This window comes from Acipenser ruthenus, chromosome 6 (genome assembly GCF_902713425.1).
Source record: "Acipenser ruthenus chromosome 6, fAciRut3.2 maternal haplotype, whole genome shotgun sequence".
Lineage (NCBI taxonomy): Eukaryota > Metazoa > Chordata > Actinopteri > Acipenseriformes > Acipenseridae > Acipenser > Acipenser ruthenus.
Genome location: NC_081194.1, coordinates 24,967,979 through 24,991,649, shown reverse-complemented (window position 1 = coordinate 24,991,649; position 23,671 = coordinate 24,967,979). Strand labels below are relative to the sequence as shown.

The 23,671-nt window shown below is 40.2% G+C and overlaps 1 protein-coding gene across 3 annotated transcripts in view; it reads right to left on the bottom strand.

Moving 5' to 3' along the window:
- LOC117411121 (serine/threonine-protein kinase PAK 5-like) overlaps window positions 1-23,671 on the bottom strand; it is a 102,844-nt gene that overhangs the window by 57,362 nt on the left and 21,811 nt on the right. Inside the window, exons 2-3 of one of the 3 annotated variants that reach the window (XM_034018284.3) lie at window positions 16,074-16,315; window positions 14,985-15,029 (exon numbers count right to left, since the gene is read on the bottom strand). In XM_034018284.3, coding sequence (XP_033874175.3) covers window positions 14,985-15,029; window positions 16,074-16,277 — 249 coding nt within the window. In that variant the 5' untranslated portion in view covers window positions 16,278-16,315. The remainder of the gene's footprint in view (window positions 1-14,984; window positions 15,030-16,073; window positions 16,316-23,671) is intronic. The other 2 variants (XM_034018285.3, XM_059025280.1) reach the window with 2 other exon arrangements.

Below are 23,671 nucleotides of genomic sequence, written 5' to 3'. Positions count from 1 at the left end.
AGAAATATGGAGGCTTTTCTAAAGCATGTCAAATTGGCTTCTGGAATTTCATGAAAAAGTGAAAATAATGACTCTATACAATTCCACTTAATCTTCATCCTGTATTTATTTAATGATTGCAAATATACTTTAAATATGTTTGCTGCTTATTTGGTCTATGTGTAATGTATTAACCAATTACACAATGTAATTTATTTAAAATAAACTTGATTATAGTCCACGACAAAATAATCAAAGTTAACACTAAGTTAACTCGTCGTGCTACTGAAATATAAATACTCCAGACCAGGACTCGTTAATTATTGTGTTAATTTATTTTTATTATTATTAATACACTTGCCTTTTATGTATCAGCATTTTGTTTGTGTGTGCTGATTGCTTCCTGAATCCAGACTTCTTATACAAAGTGGCGGGCTAGAGTACTGCGTCAAAAAAAATAAAGAACTCCCGCTTAGCATTTGAGTGTCTGGCACAGCTGATCCGAGGCAGTGATACCTCGCGACAGCATCACCTGTTTCACAGAATATCCATTTAGGTAGTTAAATTCCTATCAGACTTATTTATTATTTTAATATGGTACATAAAGCCGGTACTTCTGTTTTAAGTCGCTGCAAAAGTTTTTTGGATATTGGCTTGTTGTTAATAATGGTATAGAAGACATGCATTTATTTTACACTAATCTCACTAACTTCATTTAATATACGTATCAGCTATTACTATGAATTGGAATACTGTATATTCAAGTAAGGGGTTGACCAATACCAATCAGAGTTAATGTGATGTTTAATTTAGTATTTATTTTTTTATGTATTCTAATCTATAGTGTGTACCATGTATTGTTTGTTTTGTCTTTTTATAATGAATAAAGATACAGTAATTCTTTTTTTTTTAAAAAAGCACTGAATGTTCTTTACAGATCGATAAATTGTATACATTGAGTGTTGTACAATATGTCAGCAAATTGCACACATTTATTTATTTATTTATTTTTAACATGTGTGCATTTTATTTTTCCTGAAAAAACTAAACTCTTTTCAAACACTTCTGTGCCCTACAAACACATGCATCAGTGCCCTCTCAAACTGACCTGTTGGAAGCACTCTTCCATAGCTGTTAATTACCTTGACAGCCCAATTAACTTATTAAGGACTGTATAACATGCTTTATTAATTGGTCTAACTGCACACACACATACCATTAGGAAAACAGTGGCACCTGTTGGAAAAGCCAGGGATTACACAGCTGCAGGATGTTTTTATTCTTCTGCTAATCTACATATTTTGACATATTCAAATACCATAGCATATATACAAATACACACAATGATGCATATAGAGATTTGTTGGGTAATTATAACAATGTCTGTCCACTATGCTACTGTTGTGAAAAACTTAAATACCTAGTGTTGCACTTAATACCTTGCTAGGATTTGGGTGGCTATACCAATAAACTGCTCTGAATGTTTTTTTTTTTTGTTGTTGTTTTTTTCCATATCGGCAGCATTTATGTTATAATCAAACAACGAAAAGATTAAATGTACAGTAAAGTAAAAGATTATGGTTCCACATTATATTAAAGTAATTTATAAATGATCAATTAACACTATATATATTAAATTATTGGTTTATTAAAATCTGTGTATTTGCAACCAATATGGACAGTTCCCTAAGTTTAGATAGTCACCATAGTTATTTCTTTTAGTTTCAGGATAGTCGTCAGACATGTTATTAGGGAACGCCGTGCAGGAGCAATAGAAGTGCTAGGAAGAGAAGTGAAAAACTAGAGAGAGACACGTTTTAAGGTTACGACAGCAACAACTGAGAAACAAAATAGCAGAGGACCCTGTTGAAGCTTTAACCCACCTCCCTAAAAAAAAAAAACGCCTGACTAGTGACTGGTCCAAGTGTACAATCTGCCAAACAACAACACAGGAACACCTGAGGACTGCAACCCTTGCAGACTTAAAGATGTTTTTTTTTAATTCATGCCTTGTTAGAAATTACCATATTTATCAGAGATTGCAGCCTTTAGACCTTGACACATTATTAGTCTTGCCGGCAGTACATTATTATGCACGGTGTCATCAGTCCTGCACCAGCAAAATAAACCTGATGCATTCTGAGGGTCGGGGAAGAAGCTCACGTCCTGGGTCTTCTACTGATACTGGTCAGTGTTCAAACTCACAGAGCAGGAGATTGACTCGTAAGCCTGTTAACTGGAATTTGTGTATAATATGCCAGAAGGTGTATCACAAAAAAGACAAAAATGAATCACAGACCTTTACCTTCAGAGGGTAAGAAACTCTGCTGACTGCGGCTGAAGCCAGAGAAGATGACACAGTCTTAAAGCGAATAGCTAGACTTGACTTAACTGCATGGGAAGCAAAGTACCACAAGGACTGCCACAGTACTTTCACTAGCAGAAGAAACATTCATAGAAAAGGTTCTCTATCCTTTGAGAAGGAAGATGAGTCTGCATAAAGCATGTTTTAGAGAACTGATTTCTGAAATTGAGAACAACCTTATCAGCAGAAAAGCTTCTTCCATGTCTTACCTATTACAGATACCAGGATAGTCTGAAAAGCAAAATTCCCAGCAGTGAGTCTTTCCAAAGTAAGAAACTGAAGAAGAGAGTAACAAACTATTTTGGTAAACAAATTGTTTTTCAATCGCAATATGACCCAAGTTAACCACAGCTTGTGTATAGTAGTGCTGTGTCTTTGGAAGGTGTCATTAACATAGCTTCCAGGTTGCATTCAAAGCAACAGTTTGAAGAGAAAAACCCTCTCCCTACTGCTGAAAATAAGATAAATATTCAACCACATCTACACTGTTCCATGCTGCACAAGTCCTCCGTAAAGAACTCAAAATGTGTGAGGGACTGGATATCAATCCAATTGAAAATTCCTCTATCAATTTATAACAATGCTCGCTGGCTATCTGTGTACATCAGCGATATGATGCTTCTTGCATAGTTCACACACCCTAGTCTCTGTAAGTCGCCTTGGATAAAGGTGTCTGCTAAATAAACAAATAATAATAATAACATGGCATTTGAACAAGCATAGCAAAGTAAAAGGAGGTATAGTGTTTTTTTTCTTTAAATCCAGGAGTTTTCGTTAGATGGTTCATCACTGCTCATGAGCGCTCAGTTATCACAACATCAATTAAGGTAATGTGCGATATGGTAGACAAGGAAAACACAAGGAGGCTGCACCACGTCATATGCAATGAGATGAAGGAGATGTAAAAAAGATGGTCAATGTCATCAAAAACTCCATGATTAATCCATTTGATTTGAATGGTGACTTGATGTCACTCACCAACATCGGAACTGGCATTATTGCACCCACAGATATTTCCACCAAGCTTGTTGCTGCAAATGAGAATCAAAGCAATGAAACAGTTTGTGGAAGACAGGCTACATTCAAATGCCATTGTATTATTTGAACAAGCTCAACATCAAGACATTTTCATCTCTAAACAAGAAGATTAAATCTAGAGTTAGTTGTGATAAGACTGTGACTATCAATGCAGACAGGGAGTTGTTCAGCTGTCATGCAGTAGCTGCACAAACCAGAGAAATTGATCTGAAGGAAGTTTTCACACATTAGCTTTCTACAGTTCCATATAGTATTCTCTAGCACATTCTGATGGTACCCTGAACAAAACGGCTAAGTGTAAGCCATTGCCGGAATTAGAAAAAGAAATAGAGTCAACGTATCATCTGTCAGAATCTAACATGCCCATAACGTGGATAGTTGATGGCATGACTGTTCTCCAAATGGTCGGGCAAGGAGGTGCAACTACTTTTGGAGAACTTGCTGAGTTGGTCTTCAGAAAAGTATGCCAGCCTCTACGTAGTTATGATTTCTGCAAAAGAGTAGATATTGTTTTTGATCGATATGATGTAAAGGATTCAATTGAAGCTTTTGAACATGCACAGAGACAATCCTCTCAAACAATGAAATCAAAATCCATGGCCCCAAAACACCCACCCCAGTGCAGTGGAGTAAATTCATTGGCAATCCCAAAAAATAAAGAACATCTTGTAAAATTCCTGTCTGAACCATGGTGTGATATGGCCAAAACATTTCTTGTCCCAGATCAGAAAATAGTTATTGCTGGTGGATTCAAGGATGGCCTCATTGCTTGAATGGTCACTTCAGATGGAGTTGCAGACCAAGAAGATCTATTTTCTTCACGTGAAGAAGCAGATACTCGACTGCTACTTCATGTTGCACATGCATCACACGAATGCCCTCGTGTAGTGGTGTGGTCTCCAGATAGACGTTGCAGTTCTCTGTATACATCTTATTCATAAGTTGGAAGCAAGTAATGAGCTTTGGTTTCGAACCGGTGTGAAAGGTAAAGCCAGGTTCATACCAACACATACCACAGCAACTAAACTTGGCCAACAGCTATGCAGAATGTTGCCAGTAATACATGCACTGACTGGGTGTGATTCAACCAGTAGTCTTGCAAAGGTTGGCAAACTAAAGCCATGGCAGCTTGTTAAGAAGAATCCACAAAAATATAAAGCCTTTCCAAGTTTGGCACTACAGTGGATATACCTCCTACATAACTGAAATCAGTAGAACTTCTGATAACCATTCTCTATGACCCAGCAGCTGACTCAGCAGTTGTAAATGGTGTGCGATATAAGCTTTTCTGTCGCAAACAGGCTAGAATAAAGCTCTCCCCCCAACTTATGATAGTCTTCTGCAACATACAAAGCATTCAAATGACCAGACTCTTATCTGGAACCATGCCCTGGAGGCTCACCCTGACATCCCCTCCCCAACTGGAAATGGCTGGCATCATGACAAGGATGGACACCTTTCTCCAACACAAATGCACAGACACCTGCCCCTGAAGCTCTCCTGGAACTCATTACATGTGGTTGTAAAAAAGCCAAGGTTGAGCAAAACTGCAGTTGTTCCAGACAGCGCATGGCATGCACACAGGCTTGCTTGTGTACTGGTGATGAGGACTGTTATAATCCTCATAAGTTGCCAGTGTGGATCCAGATGAATCTGATACTACAGATGATTCAGATGTAGACATGTAGCATATGACAAATATATTGAAAAGGGCTAGACGCACATATATACTGTCAGGTTGCCCATTGTTGAGGGGGAGTCCATTTTATTCAAACACAAAACTTAACAGAACAGAACAGGCTTCTTAACAGAACATAAGAGGCTGCTTCCTTCCTCAAGCTCTCGCAGGGTGACACTGTCCTAATTTCCTCCAACATCAACTCCCCTGAATGGCCCACAGCCCCTCCTTTTATAGGACTCCAGAAAGTGGCAGTTAAGGTTCCAATGACAGTTGGGGTTCCAAATGACAGTTGGTGGGGCCTCAGCCAAAAGTTTCGCGACCGAGTAGCCCCGCCCCTTTCCTGGCTGCCTTGCTGCACCAGCCGTTACAATATTTTGTGGCACCATGATGTGTAATAGTGTACCTGGCTTCTGTTATAATAAATACAGAATACTATTTGCATTAACATGCTTTAATTAATGAATCTTACAAACAACAACAAAAAAAAAAAACTTCTTTAATTTTCAGATTTTTTATGAATAGTATATGTTTTTGGCTTTTTAAGTTTAAATATTCAAAATTTATGTCAAAGAAGCCTTTGCATGACTAAAATTAGTTTTTGTCTTTGAAATAAAATTGTTACAATCTTTATTAGTAATTTTTACTTTAAAACTTGTCTTGACAACTTAAGTACATTTTTGTGGCCTTTTCACTTGTGCAAAATGCTGTTTTGACAGGGGTACAACAAGCTCATATTGGCATACTTTGCTGCCAGTACAGAAGACCACATCCCCCCTAGATAAGTAACTAAGGGATACATCTATCAAAATAACATAGCTCTTTCTTTCTGTACAGGGGATGCTATGTCGCGAAAAATTTCTGGTCTGGACCCCCCAGACTATGTTCTACCGCACTAGGGAAAACGTTGTTGGTACCCTAGTGGCGGCCACCAATCACTGCAGCTGTCTGCAATATTTGTAATTATTAATAAAATCTGGATGTCTGCGTGGCATTTCAATTGCAAACTGTCTGTGTCTCTCTAATATGTCAGCGGATACCCACAGCATGACAGTACCCCGTTACACTTGGAGCCCAGAAGTAGGTCAGTATAGCGGATGTTGATCCCAAACAGTATAGAGAGGGTTTGCGTTGTGAAGTACGTTGCTGGAGCGGGAGGTTCCTTTTTGTGGGACTAGCACTCGCCATTTGTGGGCAAACTTTTTTTATTTTTAGCTTTGTTTTGTTTACTTTTCTTTATTAAATGTGGCACTAGGGCTACCATTGCTGGTACCCTAGTGTCAGCACTTGTGGTGGTAATTAAATCTGTGTGGCGTGTCAACACCAAATGCTCTGTGTCTGCCTCGGTATTATTCAGTGACAACCCACGTATGTAACCTCGCCCTGTTACAGGCACATTGAGTTTACAAGGTGATAATAGTCTACCAAGTGGATGCATTCTGAGGACTTTATATTAGGAAGGAGGCTTTTGCCTCCAAGTACACTAGTAGTTATTGCTATTATATTATATGTTTTGGTCTTTACTTTTTTATGGTCTTGAATTAAAAAAAAGTTAAAACTGTACCATTTTGTATTATTGCAGATTATCGCATTAGAAATCCCAACAAAAGTGAATGGCAGAGAGATTCTACTTGTCAGTTACAGTTGACAGGTATGATTTTAGGCTTTTACCTGATATAGCCCTTGTACAATAAATTAGGATCTTAATCAACATGATGGATTAACCCAAATGGTTTAAAAAAATAATTTCTTATAAACATTTCTTAAAATGTCTTATTATTTAATTTGTAACCAGTTTGTTAGATTCTGTGTTTTCTATATATTGATGTTTCTTGCTTATATAATTATTTCTCATACCAGATATTCCAGTGAAAATTGCTTCCTAATATACTTCCCAAGCTCATTGTGGGAAAGTGAGGTAGGGAAGTGTGACAGGCTGGCTGCAGGGAGGAACTCAGACCAGAGAGAGAAACACACACAGACAGACGGTGGTGATGAGGGAAACTGAGTGCAATGGCTGCACTCAGCATTTAATAACAAATAAATAAAAAGGTTGAACAGACAGAAAACAGGACATGGTACTTCACGCCAAAATAAAGAGACAAACAAAACGGACTATACAGTAAACAGTAATAGTAATAGCACGTAATAGCAATTGATATTTAAACTTTAACTTTTATTTCTCCTTCTCTCTCACCCGTTCTCCACTCTCGAACACCCAACCCAGAGTGAATGAAAATGTGTCTATATATACTGTTGTGCTGGGATTCAATTACTAATTAATTATTCACTTGAATCCCAGCACATGAATGAATTACGTGCAACCCCGTGCTCACATATTAATTACTTTAAATGCATGTGCAGTGATGTGCAATCCCGTGCCTAAATACAATTATACATTTTAAATACTTGTGTTACACAGATCCATTTATATCCCGTGTACCAATGACTATACACCAACATTAACACATGCAACATACAACATATAACACAGAAAATACACACAGGGGCGGGCACTTCGTCACATATACCCCCCCTGTGCAAAGCACACATGGCCTCAATGGCCAACTCCCCCCTTAAAAACCCAGCAGTCCAGAACAAAGTCTCGGGCTGGGAAGGGAGGCTTCAGTGGGCCCATGGCTGGAAATGCTGTCAGCACCCCTGCCGGTAGTGGCACGGCTGACAGCATGCTGGTCCACTCCTGCAGCGAAATTGCTGCGGGGATGCTGGTCTCCTGACCTTTCCCCCTTTCTTCATAGCCGGTACCTCCCCTTGGTGGGACTCTGACCACAGTACTTCCGGCAGCGAAGAAGCTGCAGTGGGAGCAGGTCTCCGGACCACCCCCCACGATCTCCGGCAGCGAAACTGCTGCAGTGGGAGCAGGTCTCCGGACCTCCCCCACGATCTCTGGCAGCGAAACTGCTGCAGTGGGAGCAGGTCTCCTGATCTCCCCCACAATCTCCGGCAGCAAAACTGCTGCAGTGGGAGCAGGTCTCCTGACCTCCCCCACCTTCTTCGTGGCTGGCAGCTCCCCTTGGTGGGGTTCCGGCCACAGGACTTCCAGCTGCGATGCGGAGCAACAGGCAGCCCCAGGCGATGCGGAGCGGCTGGCAACCCCAGGCGATGCGGCGTGGCTGGCAACCCCAGGCGATGCGGAGCGGCTGGCAACCCCAGGCGATGCGGAGCGGCTGGCAACCCCAGGCGATGCGGAGCGACAGGCAGCCCCAGGCGATGCCAGACAGGCATCCTTGGGCGAAGCGAGGCAGGCATCCTTGGGCGAAGCGAGAAAGGCATCCTTGGGCGAAGCGAGGTAGGCATCCTTGGGCGAAGCGATGCAGGGAGTCAGGACAAGCTGGTGTGCGGGTGTTGGCCCTCTTCTCGGCCTCTGCGGCCGGGCGGTTCTTCCCCGTGCTTCCCTCAGCAGCCTATGCAAGGGCTGCTGAGGACTGCCAGCATCTAGTCCTGGTCCTTCTGGTGAAGGGAGAGGCAGCTCCTGCTCCTCTCCCCCTGATGGTGATGGAGGCAGAGGCAGCTCCTGCTGCTCTGCTCCTGGCGGTAGAGGTGGCGGAGGTAGAGGCAGCTCCTGCTGCTCTGCTCCTGCCGGTGAAGGTGGCGGAGGTAGAGGCAGCTCCTGCTGCTCTGCTCCTGCCGGTGAAGGTGGCGGAGGCAGAGGCAGCTCTTGCTGCTCTGCTCCTGCCGGTGAAGGTGGCAGAGGCAGAGGCAGCTCCGGCTGCTCTGCTCCTGCCGGTGAAGGTGGGAGCAGCGTGTAGTCTCCTGGCGACGAAGGTGGGAGCAGCGTGTAGTCTCCTGGCGATGGAGGTGGGAGCAACGTGTAGTCTCCTGGCGATGGAGGTGGGAGCAGCGTGTAGTCTCCCCGTTTTTCAGGGGACTGGTGCTGCTCTGCCTCTCTTGCAGGGGACTGGTGCGGCTCTGCCTCTCTTGCAGGGGACTGGTGCGGCTCTGCCTTTCTTGCAGGGGACTGGTGCGGCTCTGCCTCTGAAGAGGAAACCAGCAGGCATTCTTCCTCTGCTGGTGGAAATGGGGACAGCAGGCATTTTCCCTCTGCTGGTGGACATGGGGACAGCAGGCATTCTTCCTCTGCTGGTGGAGGTGGAACCAGCAGGCATTCTCCCTCTGCTGGCAGCTTGGGTCCTAGGGCTATGGAAGCCCCGACTTCCCTCTCTTTGGGCTGTGGACGCACCGACTCCTCCCTTCTGGGCTGTGGACTCACCGACTCCTCCCTTTTGGGCTGTGGACGCACCGACTCCTCCCTTTTGGGCTGTGGACGCACCGACTCCCTCCTCTTGGGCTGTGGACGTTCGGGCTCCCCCCACTCAGGCGTAGGACGTTCGGGCTCCTCCCACTCAGGCGTAGGACGTTCAGGCTCCTCCCACTCAGGCGTAGGACGTTCGGGCTCCTCCCGCTTGGGCTGTGGACACTCAGGCTCCTCCCGCTTGGGCTGTGGACACTCTGGCTCCTCCTGCTTGGGCTGTGGACGCTCAGGCTCCTCCCGCTTGGGCTGTGGACGCTCTGGCTCCTCCCGCTTGGGCTGTGGACACTCTGGCTCCTCCTGCTTGGGCTGTGGACGCTCAGGCTCCTCCTCATAACTGCGGATGGGACAGACGGCAAAGTAATGCTTATCCTCGCAGAGGGGGCACAACGGCAATGACAGCCGGTTGGGTCCTGGCTTCCTAGCCTTCCGGCGGAACCACTCCTCCGTGTCTTCCCCCCATCCCATCTTTCGGAACAGTGCCCGAAGAGCCACATGGACGGAGCAGTGCATGGTGATGTGACAGGTTTCACCACAGGCAAAACACCACTGCCCTGCTTCCTCCTTTCCCCCTTTGCTCTGCTGTTGCTGCTTCCTCAGGCTGTCCTTTCCCATTATTTTTTTTTTTTATTATATATTTTTTTTATATAGTCCCGTGGGTTTTTCTACATCACCCGCAGTACCCTTTCTGGCCTGAGTCCTGGAGGCGCTGTCATCCCACTCTGACACCACGTGTCACAAAGACGGCCGGAGTGGGTGGCGTCAGACCAGAAAGGAATACACACAGACAGACGGTGGTGATGAGTGAAACTGAGTGCAATGGCTGCACTCAGCGTTTAATAACAAATAAATAAAAAGGTTGAACAAACAGAAAACAGGACACGGCACTTCACGCCAAAATAAAGAGACAAACAAAACGGACTATACAGTAAACAGACGGACAGACACACAAACAAACACGGTGAGTTTTAAATAAACAAGTATCGTGCTGGTCCTACCAGCACGTAATAGCAATTGATATTTAAACTAACTTTTATTTCTCCTTCTCTCTCACCTGTTCTCCACTCTCGAACACCCAGCCCAGAGTGAATGAAAATGTGTCTATATATACTGTTGTGCTGGGATTCAATTACTAATTAATTATTCACTTGAATCCCAGCACGTGAATGAATTACGTGCAACCCCGTGCTCACATATTAATTACTTTAAATGCACGTGCAGTGATGTGCAATCCCGTGCCTAAATACAATTATACATTTTAAATACTCGTGTTACACAGATCCGTTTATATCCTGTGTACCAATGACTATACACCAACATTAACACACGCAACATACAACATATAACACAGAAAATACACACAGGGGCAGGCACTTCGTCACAGGGAGCCTATCAGTGTTGCAACTGCTTCAGTGCATAATGCCTGTCCTATGGGATTCAGTGCACAGTGAAATGCTAATATACTTTCCCAATATCAGCCATAAGAAGTTTTTTCAGCAGCGAATTTTGATTGGATAGTTAGCAAGATGGAGGAATAATGACAAAAGCAGAAGAAACAGAGCGATACATACAGAAAACATACTAGGATATTAAAAGGGAATTACATATTAGGAGCATATGTAATTTCCTTTTGTACCTTTGTGTCTGAAGAATAATAAACCAAAGGTGATGATAAACATAATGCACCACAAGATGGCACCCAAGTATTAATTGCTGTAGTTTGAATACAGCCTTACAACTGAAATATATTAAGCATTTCCCTCATTGTATTTGAACAAAAACACAACATGATGCAACCCTATAACACCATTTTTATATATCACGGACACAAATGTGCCTTCCATGCATTTAGTATCATGGTAAAAGCCTGTGCTTACCAAAACAAGGCTAAATCATGCAGCCAGATACGTCTCTAATCTAGAGGCCAGACACCAGCTATTGTTTCAGATTGTGCTTGAGTTTGGGTGCCATTTCCTGCAGGAAGATTGTGAAACCTGTCCCACACCAAGAATGGCTAATACATGAAACCTCCAGAAACAAATTATAAACAAAATATGCATAAAGTTTAGATTGGTAAATTTAGAGCATGTATCTTTAGCTACAACATTTCACAAATTGAGGAATTTCCTTATTCATCAATGTCCTTGACCTTCGACTACGATATGCATACCCTGAATGGGATGTACCTTAATAATTCAAACAGATACAAGCAACAGAATGAAGTACTGTTTTACCATGTGGTGCATTTTTATAAATAACCACTGGAGGTCAGTTGATAACACTGAAAAACCATTATATTTAAAGGAGGCCTTTAAAAATCCACAAACACTGCACTATTGCACACGATTCGTCTTGTGTTTATTTTGCACCAAGGTGTACATAAAACTGGATAAAAATATACTGAGCAAGTTTTTTGTCTCAGCATTTATTTAAATAATGTATTATTTAACCTTGTATGTGGTAGTATGACATTGAAAAACCCAAGTGTTTGTGCTTTTAAATGTTATCTCCCTTGAAACATAAATGGAAGCAGATGAATGCAAGACTGGGGAAGCCTTAGGAAGCCTTAGGAAACCCTGAGGAGCTAATATGGATATCAAAACCCTTTAAAAGAAAGCAGAAACAAGGGGTATGGGATTTTCATTAAAGCCTACTACATCAACTAAGGAGCTGCTGCATGTGATGTTCCAAGCAGATAAACACAGTAGGAATTAATTGCAAATATTCACACACATCTGAAGAGCCATTTGTATCTGAATTTTACGACTGACGTTTTTTGTGAAGTTATAATACGAAAGTATAGTAGGGAATGCATACAATACAAGCATGTTCGAACCTTTTACCGGTAGTAATAAAACATTCTGTCTGAGGAAGTGAGGAACAGAAAATTAGGTTAAATTGCTATTTATAGGCTTGTAACATTACCTAACACATTTGTAGTTCTGATAACTATTTACTATTTACTAGTGAAAAGAGAAAGAAAAAGTATACTGTAAGTCTACTACATTTTGTTTTTGTGTATACAGTGCACTCCGTTTATAAGAATCACATCCATCCTGGATGATTTGATTCTTCTAAGCAGTTGATTCTTAAAACTGGACTGATATGATTACAATTAGCAAAAGCATGCCTCCGCGCATCAGCAGTTTAAATACAGTATACAAATGTCAATGGTGCTCAGTCACTGAGGCCAATACATCAAAACAATCAAAATAAGTCCTCGTGGGTAAGCAACTTGTTATATGATCACGATTATGTTCACTCAAGGCTGCAGAATCCTATTTTACTACTTAAGAAGTGATTGTCTTGTGAGGGTTCCTAGTTTAACTGCCGTGTGGTGTTACGTGTATGGCCTTTGAATTAAAATGATATAACAGTACAGTATTTTACTGCCTGGACTACCACTGTTTCATAAGGAGCTCCAGCTGTGACCGAGCAGCTGTTGAGTGGCGTGTGACTGGTGACATCACGGACCAGGAAGTAAACGGAAACCAAACAATGGATGGAATGGCGGAAGCTGAACGCAACGGCACTCAGCGTTTTATTAAATAAATAAACCAAAAGATTTAAACAAACAAAACACAACAAACAAACAGGCGTGTTGGCCAAACAAATAAACAAATAAGTTTACACCAGCACGCTTAGCAGTTATTTTTAAGTTTAGTTTTTTTCTCTCTCCTCGCTCTCTCCTCGCTTCACTCCTAATACATCCTCCCCGAGGGTAGAGAGCTGCAGATTTATATACAGTGACCATCTCTAGTACAGTACATTTACAAAGTATGAGAATAGTACATTTAACTTGATCAGTTAAGTATGTAATTTGATCAGTGAAGTGTGCACAATATTTTGATTGATCAGTAAAGTCTAAATCTGGCATAACTAACAAATGACCTTCATTGTAACAGGATATACAATAAAATCCTCCATTCCCATGCAATGTTCTATGCATAGTGTCTACTGTTTCATCTATTCTCTCTGTATTCAGTATTAATAAATGAGGTATTTAGTAAATGTTTATACAAAAGGAGATCTAGTTTGGTGCTCTGTGCATGTAAACACAAAATGCAAGTAAAATTAAGGGTAAGCTTTGTCTCAAAATTATCCTTACATTTTAGGGCTGCCACAACCTCACATAATACAGAAACAAAATTCTGATTTTCAAAAGGCAGATAAGGACACCTTTACTTAAGTTTAATCTCATTCACAAACCAATACTAGCGCAATTATTAATATTGACAATTTTATTTTGTTTCTTTTGGAATAGACGGGTTCTAAATGATCTAAACGCTGGATTTTCTTTGGCTGTAAGCATTTAGAATAGTCGATTTGTTATGCAGCTTACATGGCACAGCTTTGTGACATCTATTAATTTAAATTTTGACCCAGTCTTGAAAGACACATTAAAATTAGACTTGTTTGGAATGACTTGTCTAGGCCCCTTTAAGAGTCTTGTAACTAAAATGTAATCATTTGTACTGCATGGGAAACTATGCCAGGAATGAACCTCTCCATTAAATCAAGTGGTCTGTCATTCAGTCTCTAGTTATCATCACATTATCACTAAGTGAAACACTTTCAATTGTCACAAGCTGCTGGAACTCAGTAATCCTGGTTGGTGATTGTGCTGCTGTTTGTGCAATAGGGTCAATATGGTCAAGTCCTTGGGTGATCAGACGTCCCGGTTTAGCTGGGACAGTCCCGATTTTCAATTAAAGGTCCCAGTGTCCCGACATGTTTCTCAAAATCTTAAAAACATCCCGGTTTTTTGCCACTTCCTTTAGCGCGACTCACTCTAAATAGCTTTTGTCAAAATAACATGAACAGCACCTTATATAACTGGCAAGTTGAAAACTAAATAATACAAAAAAAACTACTTGGGTACTTAAGAACATTATTTATATAAAGTGATTAACACAGGCATACACACACATGCTTATTGCCATGCGGTTTCATTTAGTTTATATTAAATTATCCTACAATTACATGCAATACTGGCAGGATTTAGTTAAGACAGTAAAGACAGTAGCAATACATATATAAAACAATATTGGTAGTGAAACTTAGCCACTAATATACTCAGGAGTGTACTGAAATTGTGTGGCATTAGAAAGCTGTTAAAAATAAATAAAATTAAAATAATACATTATTAAAAAGAGGATGACTATTTTAATAACTATTTTTAAAAACTATATATAAATTACATAACTAGTCTCATCAATTATTTAACAATGTGTCCCAGTTTTGAACTTTGAAAATCTGGTCACCCTGTCAAGACCACAAATATGTTATATGAGAAAAATGCACTATGCAGTGTACTTGGTTCTAAAATCTTTCTTTTATAATGAACGTATTGTAGTTATTTTGGCAGAGCGGTGGATTAGTGCATTGTCATGTGTTACTGCATTGTCCTGTCTCCTTAGGGACATCAAAGTGAGCATCTGACTCAATGAAGAATCAAAACACCATTCAGTTGTGATGGTTGCTAGCAGAATGAGATAAGGCAGGCCAGCTCAATATCAAAGGTTACCAGACTAAAAATAAACATTGTACAAAGAGTTTGACACTTGCTTTAGTCCTGTTGCATTACCTCAACAGTAACAAATAATATTATTATTATTTTTAATTAAAAAAAAAAAGTGTAATAAAAGGCATACTTTTCGTAATGACGTTTCAGCGGACCGGACTTTCTTGGGAGATATCTGTGAAGAGAGCAGGAGAATTAGGTTCATTCTTTCCCTCTTCATAGATATCTCCTATGATGGCCTATTATTATTTATTTCTTAGCAGACACCCTTATCCAGGGCGACTTACAAGATATCACATTATTTTTACATACAATTACCCATTTATACAGTTGGGTTTTTACTGGAGCAATCAAGGTAAAGTACCTTGCTCAAGGGTACAGCAGCAGTGTCCCCCACCTGGGACTGAACCCACAACCCTCCGGTCAAGAGTCCAGAACCCTAACCATTACTTCACACTGCTGCCCTATTGGCAGATATGCTATTAGTTCAAGATTTGTTCCTTCATACTATTTTTATTATGATAGACAGTATCAGTGAAATATCATAATTTGGAAGATCACAGGCCATGCACTTTATAGTCAATAGAAACCAATGTGAGCTAAATGGTTTTTTTTTTGTTTGTTTGTTTTTTTACCAGATTTAAAAAAAAAAAATAGAATATTGTTTATCAATCTGTTTCAGAAAATATTGTTAGTGTTAGCTTCTGAAGCTCTCATTGTATTAATTTTGAAGGTGACCTAAGGGTTCTAAGAAAATAACAACCTCAGTGGATGAAGTTTCCTATAAATGTAGTTATTTTAGAATCAAGCATATTAATGATTCCTTCTTAAGTGTATGGAATTCAGGGATCAGTATATTATAAACATAACAGTAATATAACAACTCTATTAATGGCAATCACAAAAACAATAATGATAATACTTTATATAAAGCAACTATAAGTAAGGCTGGGATAAAGTAATGATGGCCACGGGTGTATGGATTCCATATTCCCATAAAGCATTGAACTTTACCAACTTGAAATTCCTCCTTATCCAACAAAATATTGAATTTTCATCCCCGTGACTTCACAAACCATGTCTCCCTTCCTCCATGATTTTTGCTGCAAATTTCCGTGACAAAATCCCAGCCTTAACTGTAAGTATTAGAAAGTGGTTATGGTCAGTATATAAAAGCAAAACAACAGCACACACACAAACATGTTAGATCTTACCATACCTTCATAGGAGCTAGTTGAATGGGTGTGATATATGATGGGTCCACCATGGGTTTGGGTCTGTTTGCCGTGTCTGCCAGTAAACTTTGCCATTGCTGGGGAAGGCCCGTGAATTTCTGCTCACGATGGTCAAAGCCTGTGTGAACGCGATGTTCGAAGTTTGAGGGGGCAGAGATCTCCAGCTTTTTCTTTTTCTTTCCAAACATGTTGGAAAATCCTGGCAAACCTGAAACACACACACACACTAAATAACTTTAATCAATGTAGATTAACTAACATTCAGGATTTGGTCATTCAAGCCAAATTTCTTTTAATACCCAATGGATGTAAACCTTAAGGGCAAATGTCTGAACACAGCCACCAGTTAATTAATTTAAGATGAAGGGAGCTAAAAATAATCATTAATGCAGCATCAATAACAAAATGAATAGCTTACAATTATACAGCTCTTTATATTTAGTCACAAAGTCTTTACAATGATATCCTAAGTTTCCATCAGCACTGCAAGGCTTTGTCTTGAAAGTAGATCAGGTACATCTTGTACCAATATCAAATTGGTACTGTCACTAGTTCCATCTGCTTTTTATAAAGGCAAGGGGTGAATGATTTACAAAAAAAAATATGTGCTTGTGTCAGTGTGGCAGCGTGGACGCCCTGCCAGTGTGTGTTGGTGTGGGGAACATTGGTTGGCAGGGAGGGGGTTACATTTCTCCCTGTCAAAACACGTGAGAATGTGGCTGGAGCCGACAATTGAATAAATGATTAAATGATTAATTAGGCTCCAGCCACAGGTGTATAAAATAGGTGTTAGTATGATTAGAGAATTAATGTTGGTGATAGTGGTGGAGGTCCGTGTTGCGTGTTCCGTGCTGTGCTGAGTTTTTGTAAACCTTTTTGTTTCAGCCCTTGTGTCGTTTGTTTTGTCAAGGGTGTTTTGTTTAGTGTTTTGTCCATTTTATTTTGTTAATAAACTGCGTATTAGCTCATTAAACTTGCAGTTTTCTGTTTCTGAGTCTCCCCCTGCAAATACCATCTGGGCTGTGACGCTACATGCCACAGTGCTAAACATACAGCACATACACACAGCACATCACTGAACTGAATCAATAATAGGCTATCTACTGTAAGATGGGCTTTTTTAAGCGATTAAAATTAAAATACAATGAGGTCCACCTTCACAACACAGTTTTTGTAAACCCTCCAAAAAAACTAACCAAACACAGGTCAATCAAAAGTTGTATGATATGACATATGTATGACAACAGCATGACAACAGCATAACAGTCTTTTTGCCATGGTAAACATGTTTAACATTAGAACCATGGCAGTCATTTTGACGGTTTGAGGTTTTCAAATTTAAATTACTCTGCATGTCTGAAAGTTATGCGGTTGTCCGTTTATGACCTTTCCTAAATTCATGTATTAAATACCCTGACGGCGTTTGAAAGGAAATTATAATCCCGCCCACTTAGGACTGCCAAAGCAGTAATTTTGTCTGCCTTTTACAATATATGTTTTTATTTTGAATATACAATATTCTATTTTATTTATATATATATATATATATATATATATATATATATATATATATATATATATATATATATATATATATATTTGTTTATTTAGCAGACGCCTTTATCCATATATACATACACACAAGCCTATTCCTCCATTTTGTACAAGGAATGCACTGGGGAAAATATCAGTAGGAGAGAGAGTTAATCTTGAAGCCAGCCACAGCACTTTGGCAGAAACATTTCGATCAGAAAACTGCAAAGCAGCAGGCTGCTGCAGCTCAACCTAGATTCAGTGCTGCAGCGAGTGACACACGCAAGAGAAAACATGTTACTTTCATTTTGAATAAAAAAGATTTTTTTTTTTTTTTGTTGCTTTATATGTGGAAAGTTAGAAAATAAACCCTTTTATGTTTAATTGTTCATTTAAATACGCCGTTTCGGCTGTGCAGATGTTTGACATGATGTGCTTGAATAAAGCTTTTGCGTTGTATCTCATAGTTTGTCTTTCACTTTAACATACTGATGCTGTTTAAAATGTAGCCGTCATAACGACTGCCAGTGGCGGTTTTAGGTAGGAAGATGTGTGGTCCAGTGGTTAAAGAAAAGGGCTTGTAACCAGGAGGTCCCCAGTTCAAATCCCACTTCAGCCTCTGACTCATTGTGTGACCCTGAGCAAGTCACTTAACCTCCTTGTGCTCTGTCTTTCGGGTGAGACGTAGTTGTGACTCTGCAGCTGATGCATAATTCACACACCCTAGTCTCTGTAAGTCGCCTTGGATAAAGGTGTCTGCTAAATAAACTAATAATAATAATAATAATAATAATAATAATAATAATAATAATAATAATAAGTATAACCGCGGCGGTTCTAGTGTTAAAACAATCCAAACATTGTGCCATAACCACTTATTGCACACATTTATCCATTCTCTCAATGCTTCTACCCAGCGAAAAGGTTAATTGTGTTGTGCTGTGTGAATCAGAATTATTCTTGGCCTTTACTGACAACTGGCTGCCAATCTTGGCATGCTAATCCTCCTGTCATTCCAAAATATGAGTGAAAGTGAAAATTAAACAAAAAGTGGCTGTGTTGCTTTGAAAAGAAGGGGAGTGCGGGGCAGATATATTGTTGATTAATGAATCCACAGAAAACTGTTGATCCGTCAACAAAACCAGTCAGATTAATTTCAACAATTAGTTAATTATAGTATTGCACATTTCAAACATAACACTTAAAAAAGGGTTTTATGATTTTCCCTTAGCATGTCATATTGTTTGCTAAATACAATTTTACAATTAAAAAAAAAAAGTTTTCATGAATACGATGGGTTTAAACAGGACGGTACCTGTATGTTTATTTGTTCCGCGGTGTCCCTTTCAAGTGGGAACACGGCTTCTTTTAACAAACAATACAAAACAAAAATACATCCTAGATCCTGTTTTGAAGCGCTAACTGACTTAACAGGATCACTATCTTTCAGTCAGACCGCTAATCCGGCTCACTGACTTTAAATATATTATTCACAAATCACAGATTTTAATATACATTGTGTTAACGTACACTGTATTCAGGTCCACACACTGGTCCTTACCTTCACAGACAGGTAGTGTCTTTGAAATCTGTCCTTTAATATCTGACTAGTGCTGTTGTTCACATGGGTAGAATTAGGGCTGTGTCCAAAGCTTCGAATGTTCATTTGCTAGATTTTTTTTTTTTTTTTTTTCTGTTAACAGAAACCATTTCACAATGTGTGAATCCTACAAATCAAACATTAAATGTCACTCACATGCAAAATTCAATCTCTTGATCTGTATAATGTCCTTTCACAGCAAGCGCTTTGCGTCAAAGCGATCTTAACATCTTGTGGAGACTTACACCAGTCATGTAGCGTAAAAATGGGCAGCGTTTAAATATACTGTGTTTCTATTTCTCTGTGGGCGTCTGGCGTATATGTATTTATTTAACCAATATATTTATGAAAAATATCCATCAATGTGGCAAATAACTTTTTATTACCATGTTCAAAATGAAACCATGTATGTTTCCCTCAATAATAATGAGACATTCAGATTGTGAATGATCATACTGAAGTGTCTTTCTGGGCCCGTGATCGGATAAACATGATAAAAAACGCACTTCAATTTATTGACTTACTGGGTCATGATACTTTTCCTTACAGGTTGGAAATGCATATCATTGGATAGGGGAGGGATTGAATTTCACGCTGATATATATTTTTTTTCTTGTCACAGAGACAGTATAAAGCAGCATGCAGAAACAAAACATCACAGGAACTTGTTTAAGATAAGAAAGAAACAGACAAAACACTGTAAATCTGATGTATTTAACTTATAGTTATATTACAACATGCATTTTGTCTTATGTGTTTTAATACGTATGTTTTTACAGAATGTATAAATATCAAGAAATGAGTGGATATATGCAGATAATGTTTCAGGAACTAAATTGATATCTGTTTTGTTCCCTGTCAGGTATGAAATGTAACCATTACCAAATGGGTATTTACCTCCTAAAGACCTGAAACCTAAATAAAATATATCAAAGCTGCTCACAGAGCCTGTGATCCAGTCATGGCCCGCCCAAAGGGCATAAAATGACAGCGCTCACAAACCTCAGCGCCATTTTTCCTTTCAAGACATGACAGGAGGAGCCTATCTGATAGATACTTGTTGCTTATGGCTGTATAATGTGTCGTAATTATTGTGTTTTACATACTTTATGCATAGTTTATTTACGCTGTAATATATATATTTTTTTTAATTACATGTATATTGTGCACTACAGCCTGTTGTTTGTAACATCCCGCAGCAGCCTTGTGCCCCGCATGAAACTAGTGGCTTGAGTATCTCCTTCCCAGGGCTCAAGCAATGTAAGTCGGCTGACTTTGTGTACTTCCCCCAGGCTGCAATAGCTCCGGCTGGAGTTATTTTATTCTCGTTTTGCCCAAAATTACGAGACGGTCTGTATAATAAAGTAACTGTCATTACTGTATTTTGTATAAGACAAATATTTTTATTTTCTCATATTGTTTCTATTTTCACAGAGACTAAGCGCAGGATTGTCTGCAATGCGTGCTACAGCACACGTGTAGTGAGAGGAGCTGCTGGACTACTGCAGCGCTGCGCAGGACCAAGAGGCTGCTTCGGTTGTGGTTCCTTGCAATCTCTACCACAGCATCTTGATGCCGTTTTGGTGACAGCTTGGACACCAGGTCCATGATGTCCACTCTGTCGGACAGCAGAGAACAGAGAATAGCCGCCTGTTTAGAGCTATTTTGGCTCAAAAGAACGCTCACAGTTGTGACATTCCAGAAACTTCTGGGCTTGATGGCAGCAGCTTCTCAGACCCTACCTTTGGCTCTCGTGCGCATGCGGCCTCTGCAGGCCTGGTTCAACAGCAGGGTTTTTTGACAATGTCACTGTCTAAAGGTACTCTCTTGGTGGAAACAGCCTGTCCATCTACACCTCGGCATAGCGCTGGGCAGTGTCACCAGAAGGGAGGTCGTCAATACGTAAGCGCCCAGCCTGGGCTGGGTCGCCACATAAAGGTTTTTGGAGCTGCAGCCAGTTTACCTGGCCTTGCAGAATTTTTTGAGGTTCGAGGGAGGCACATGCTTTTCCGTATGGACAACACAACAGTGGTGGTGTATATAAACCACCAGGGCAGCCGCAGGTCTCCCAGTCTCCATCACGTGGTCTGCAAGCTTTTGCTCTGGGCACACGAGAACCTCCTCTCACTGCAGGCAGTTCACCTGCCCGGGGTGGCAAACTGGGCGCGGACCTCCTCTCCAGGGGAGTTCCCAGTGCCCCAAAGTGGAGGCTTCACCCCAAGGTGGTGAGCCTCATTTGGGAGAGATTTGGGAGAGCAGAGATAGCGTCAAAAGCAAAACTTTTGCTACAAAATATTTTTCCTAAAATTCTTTGTTTTCGAGAAATCTCAAGAAATTATACATTTCCATTGGAGTATGTAAACTTTTGACTACAACTGTATAAAGTTAATAGAAACAGGGCACTGGGTACAGATGCTGCATATTTCACTCATTCAGGGTGGATGTAGACTGTGCCTTTTGAATGGTGACATGGTAGAAGTTGTTAGTTCTTAAAGGTAAATTTGTGTGTATGTGTTTGCTAAGGCTCTGACTTCAGAGATCAATTCCTTTGTTGTTCCATTACATTACACTCTAATGCAAACTAAGCTTTCTATTTAGAAATTCACATAACTCTACTACATTTCTATGGGTGGGCATATGTACTGTAGAACTCTCCAGCATCAGATGATTCTATAGTCAAACGGTTGTTTCAATCATGTCTTCTCATGTAACCATATCCCCTGGTTTGGTTTGTGACCTTGGGGTACAATGTTTCCTCCAGCCACCTTCTATGAAACCCTGGTCTAAACCCTGGACTTCAAACCATGAAACGTAACCTCTTTGTCAATGTTTAACAAAGCTGGATTAGTTCACAGGGTTTCATGAATTTAGTGATGGGAAAGTATTGTTGTGCAGTAAACTGAAGTGAGAGGATTACAACAGATTAGGATCTTAAAAGAACAGACTGAATGCAGTCACCAGTCATTCTCCAAATATTGTGTCTGGCCTAATTGAGGAAATTGGTGAAACTTGTGTGCAAAGTTTTGATGAGCATGCTTGCTATAAATGTGTTCAAAACTTAATTAGACATTTTAACACTGCGTAAGCGTTTATATAAAAGACTCTGCTTATTTTCTATTGAAGCGATAGTGCCCGTTGATGAAGGCTCTACCACGTGTTAGTTGACTGCGATTGGAGTTATGTGTCCCAAGCCAAAGGCGAGAGCACTAAGGAAAGTCAAGGTTAACTAACACATGGTACAGCCTTCATCAAGAGGGCACTTTCGCATTATTTTCTTTGAAAAAACACTTTGAAACCTACATTTACCTTGAACTTGTAATGATTCGTCAGGTACCATTCCGCTGAGAATTTTTTGGGGAAAATAATGTTCATAAAATGTTCATATAGGATAAAACACATGATTTTTTTTTTAGAAAAAGAAAAAAAATGTTGTTAAACAAATAACTTTTTTTTAAATTTATTATGTCCAATTATAATTTCTCTCCCAATTTTCTCCGAATTTGGAATCACTTTTGTCCTCACCGCAGCAATTCCCCACATGGTTCAGGAGACCCAAAGATTCAGTGGGTGTCCTCCAATCCCACGACCAAGCCAGCTTCCTTTTTCACCCAGGAACTCAAGAGCGGATGTCAGCGAGCTACCAACCTCTGGAGGACAAAGGCCAGTCCTGCAGGTGTCTGCTCTGAGCTCACTGGGTGCCTGGCATGACTCACCCTGCGCACCACGCGGCTGCGCTTCTACCAGGTGAGCCACTCATGGACCCCATAACTTTTTACTTGTCAGAGCTGCTTATAGTTTATCTGAACAGTGCCAGATATCTGAATGGAGCAATATTACTGAACTGTCCGTGTCTCGGTTTGTTGTTGTTGAAAGATTGATTGGCTGGTTTTGGTGGATAATAAAATCAATTTGGACCAATTCTGTCTTTGTTTAGTAGTTACTGTCCAATAGATGTGAACTACACTTAAAAATACAGGAAACCAAAAAGAAAAAAACAGTACTTTTGTGGATTGATTTTAAATTTGATTCGCAGGTGATGCAGTGATGTTCCAGCAGGCATCTACTGTGTTTTAATGTCCGCTATAGTTGGAAGTTGATTGGCTGAATGATACTGAATAATTTTCTAATTGGGAATAGCATTTCCATGTATTTCCTGTACACAAGAATACCTTCTTTCCAGGTTACCATTCAGAGCTCTCATTGCATACTACTCTAGCACCAAAGATAGCTTTAAACAGCACAGCATTGGAAACAGTTCATATATATTAGGGCTATGTTTGCAACTTGACAGAGCACTGAAAGTTCACAGCATTGTTTCATTTTTTTGTCACAAATACTCTGTAACACTAGGAAAGATGAGTCATCATTTCTGTTAACAGAGTAGTTTCTTGTCCAAATCATCAACTTAAACACATCACAGTCTGGCAAGCACTGTATGTCTGTTAACCT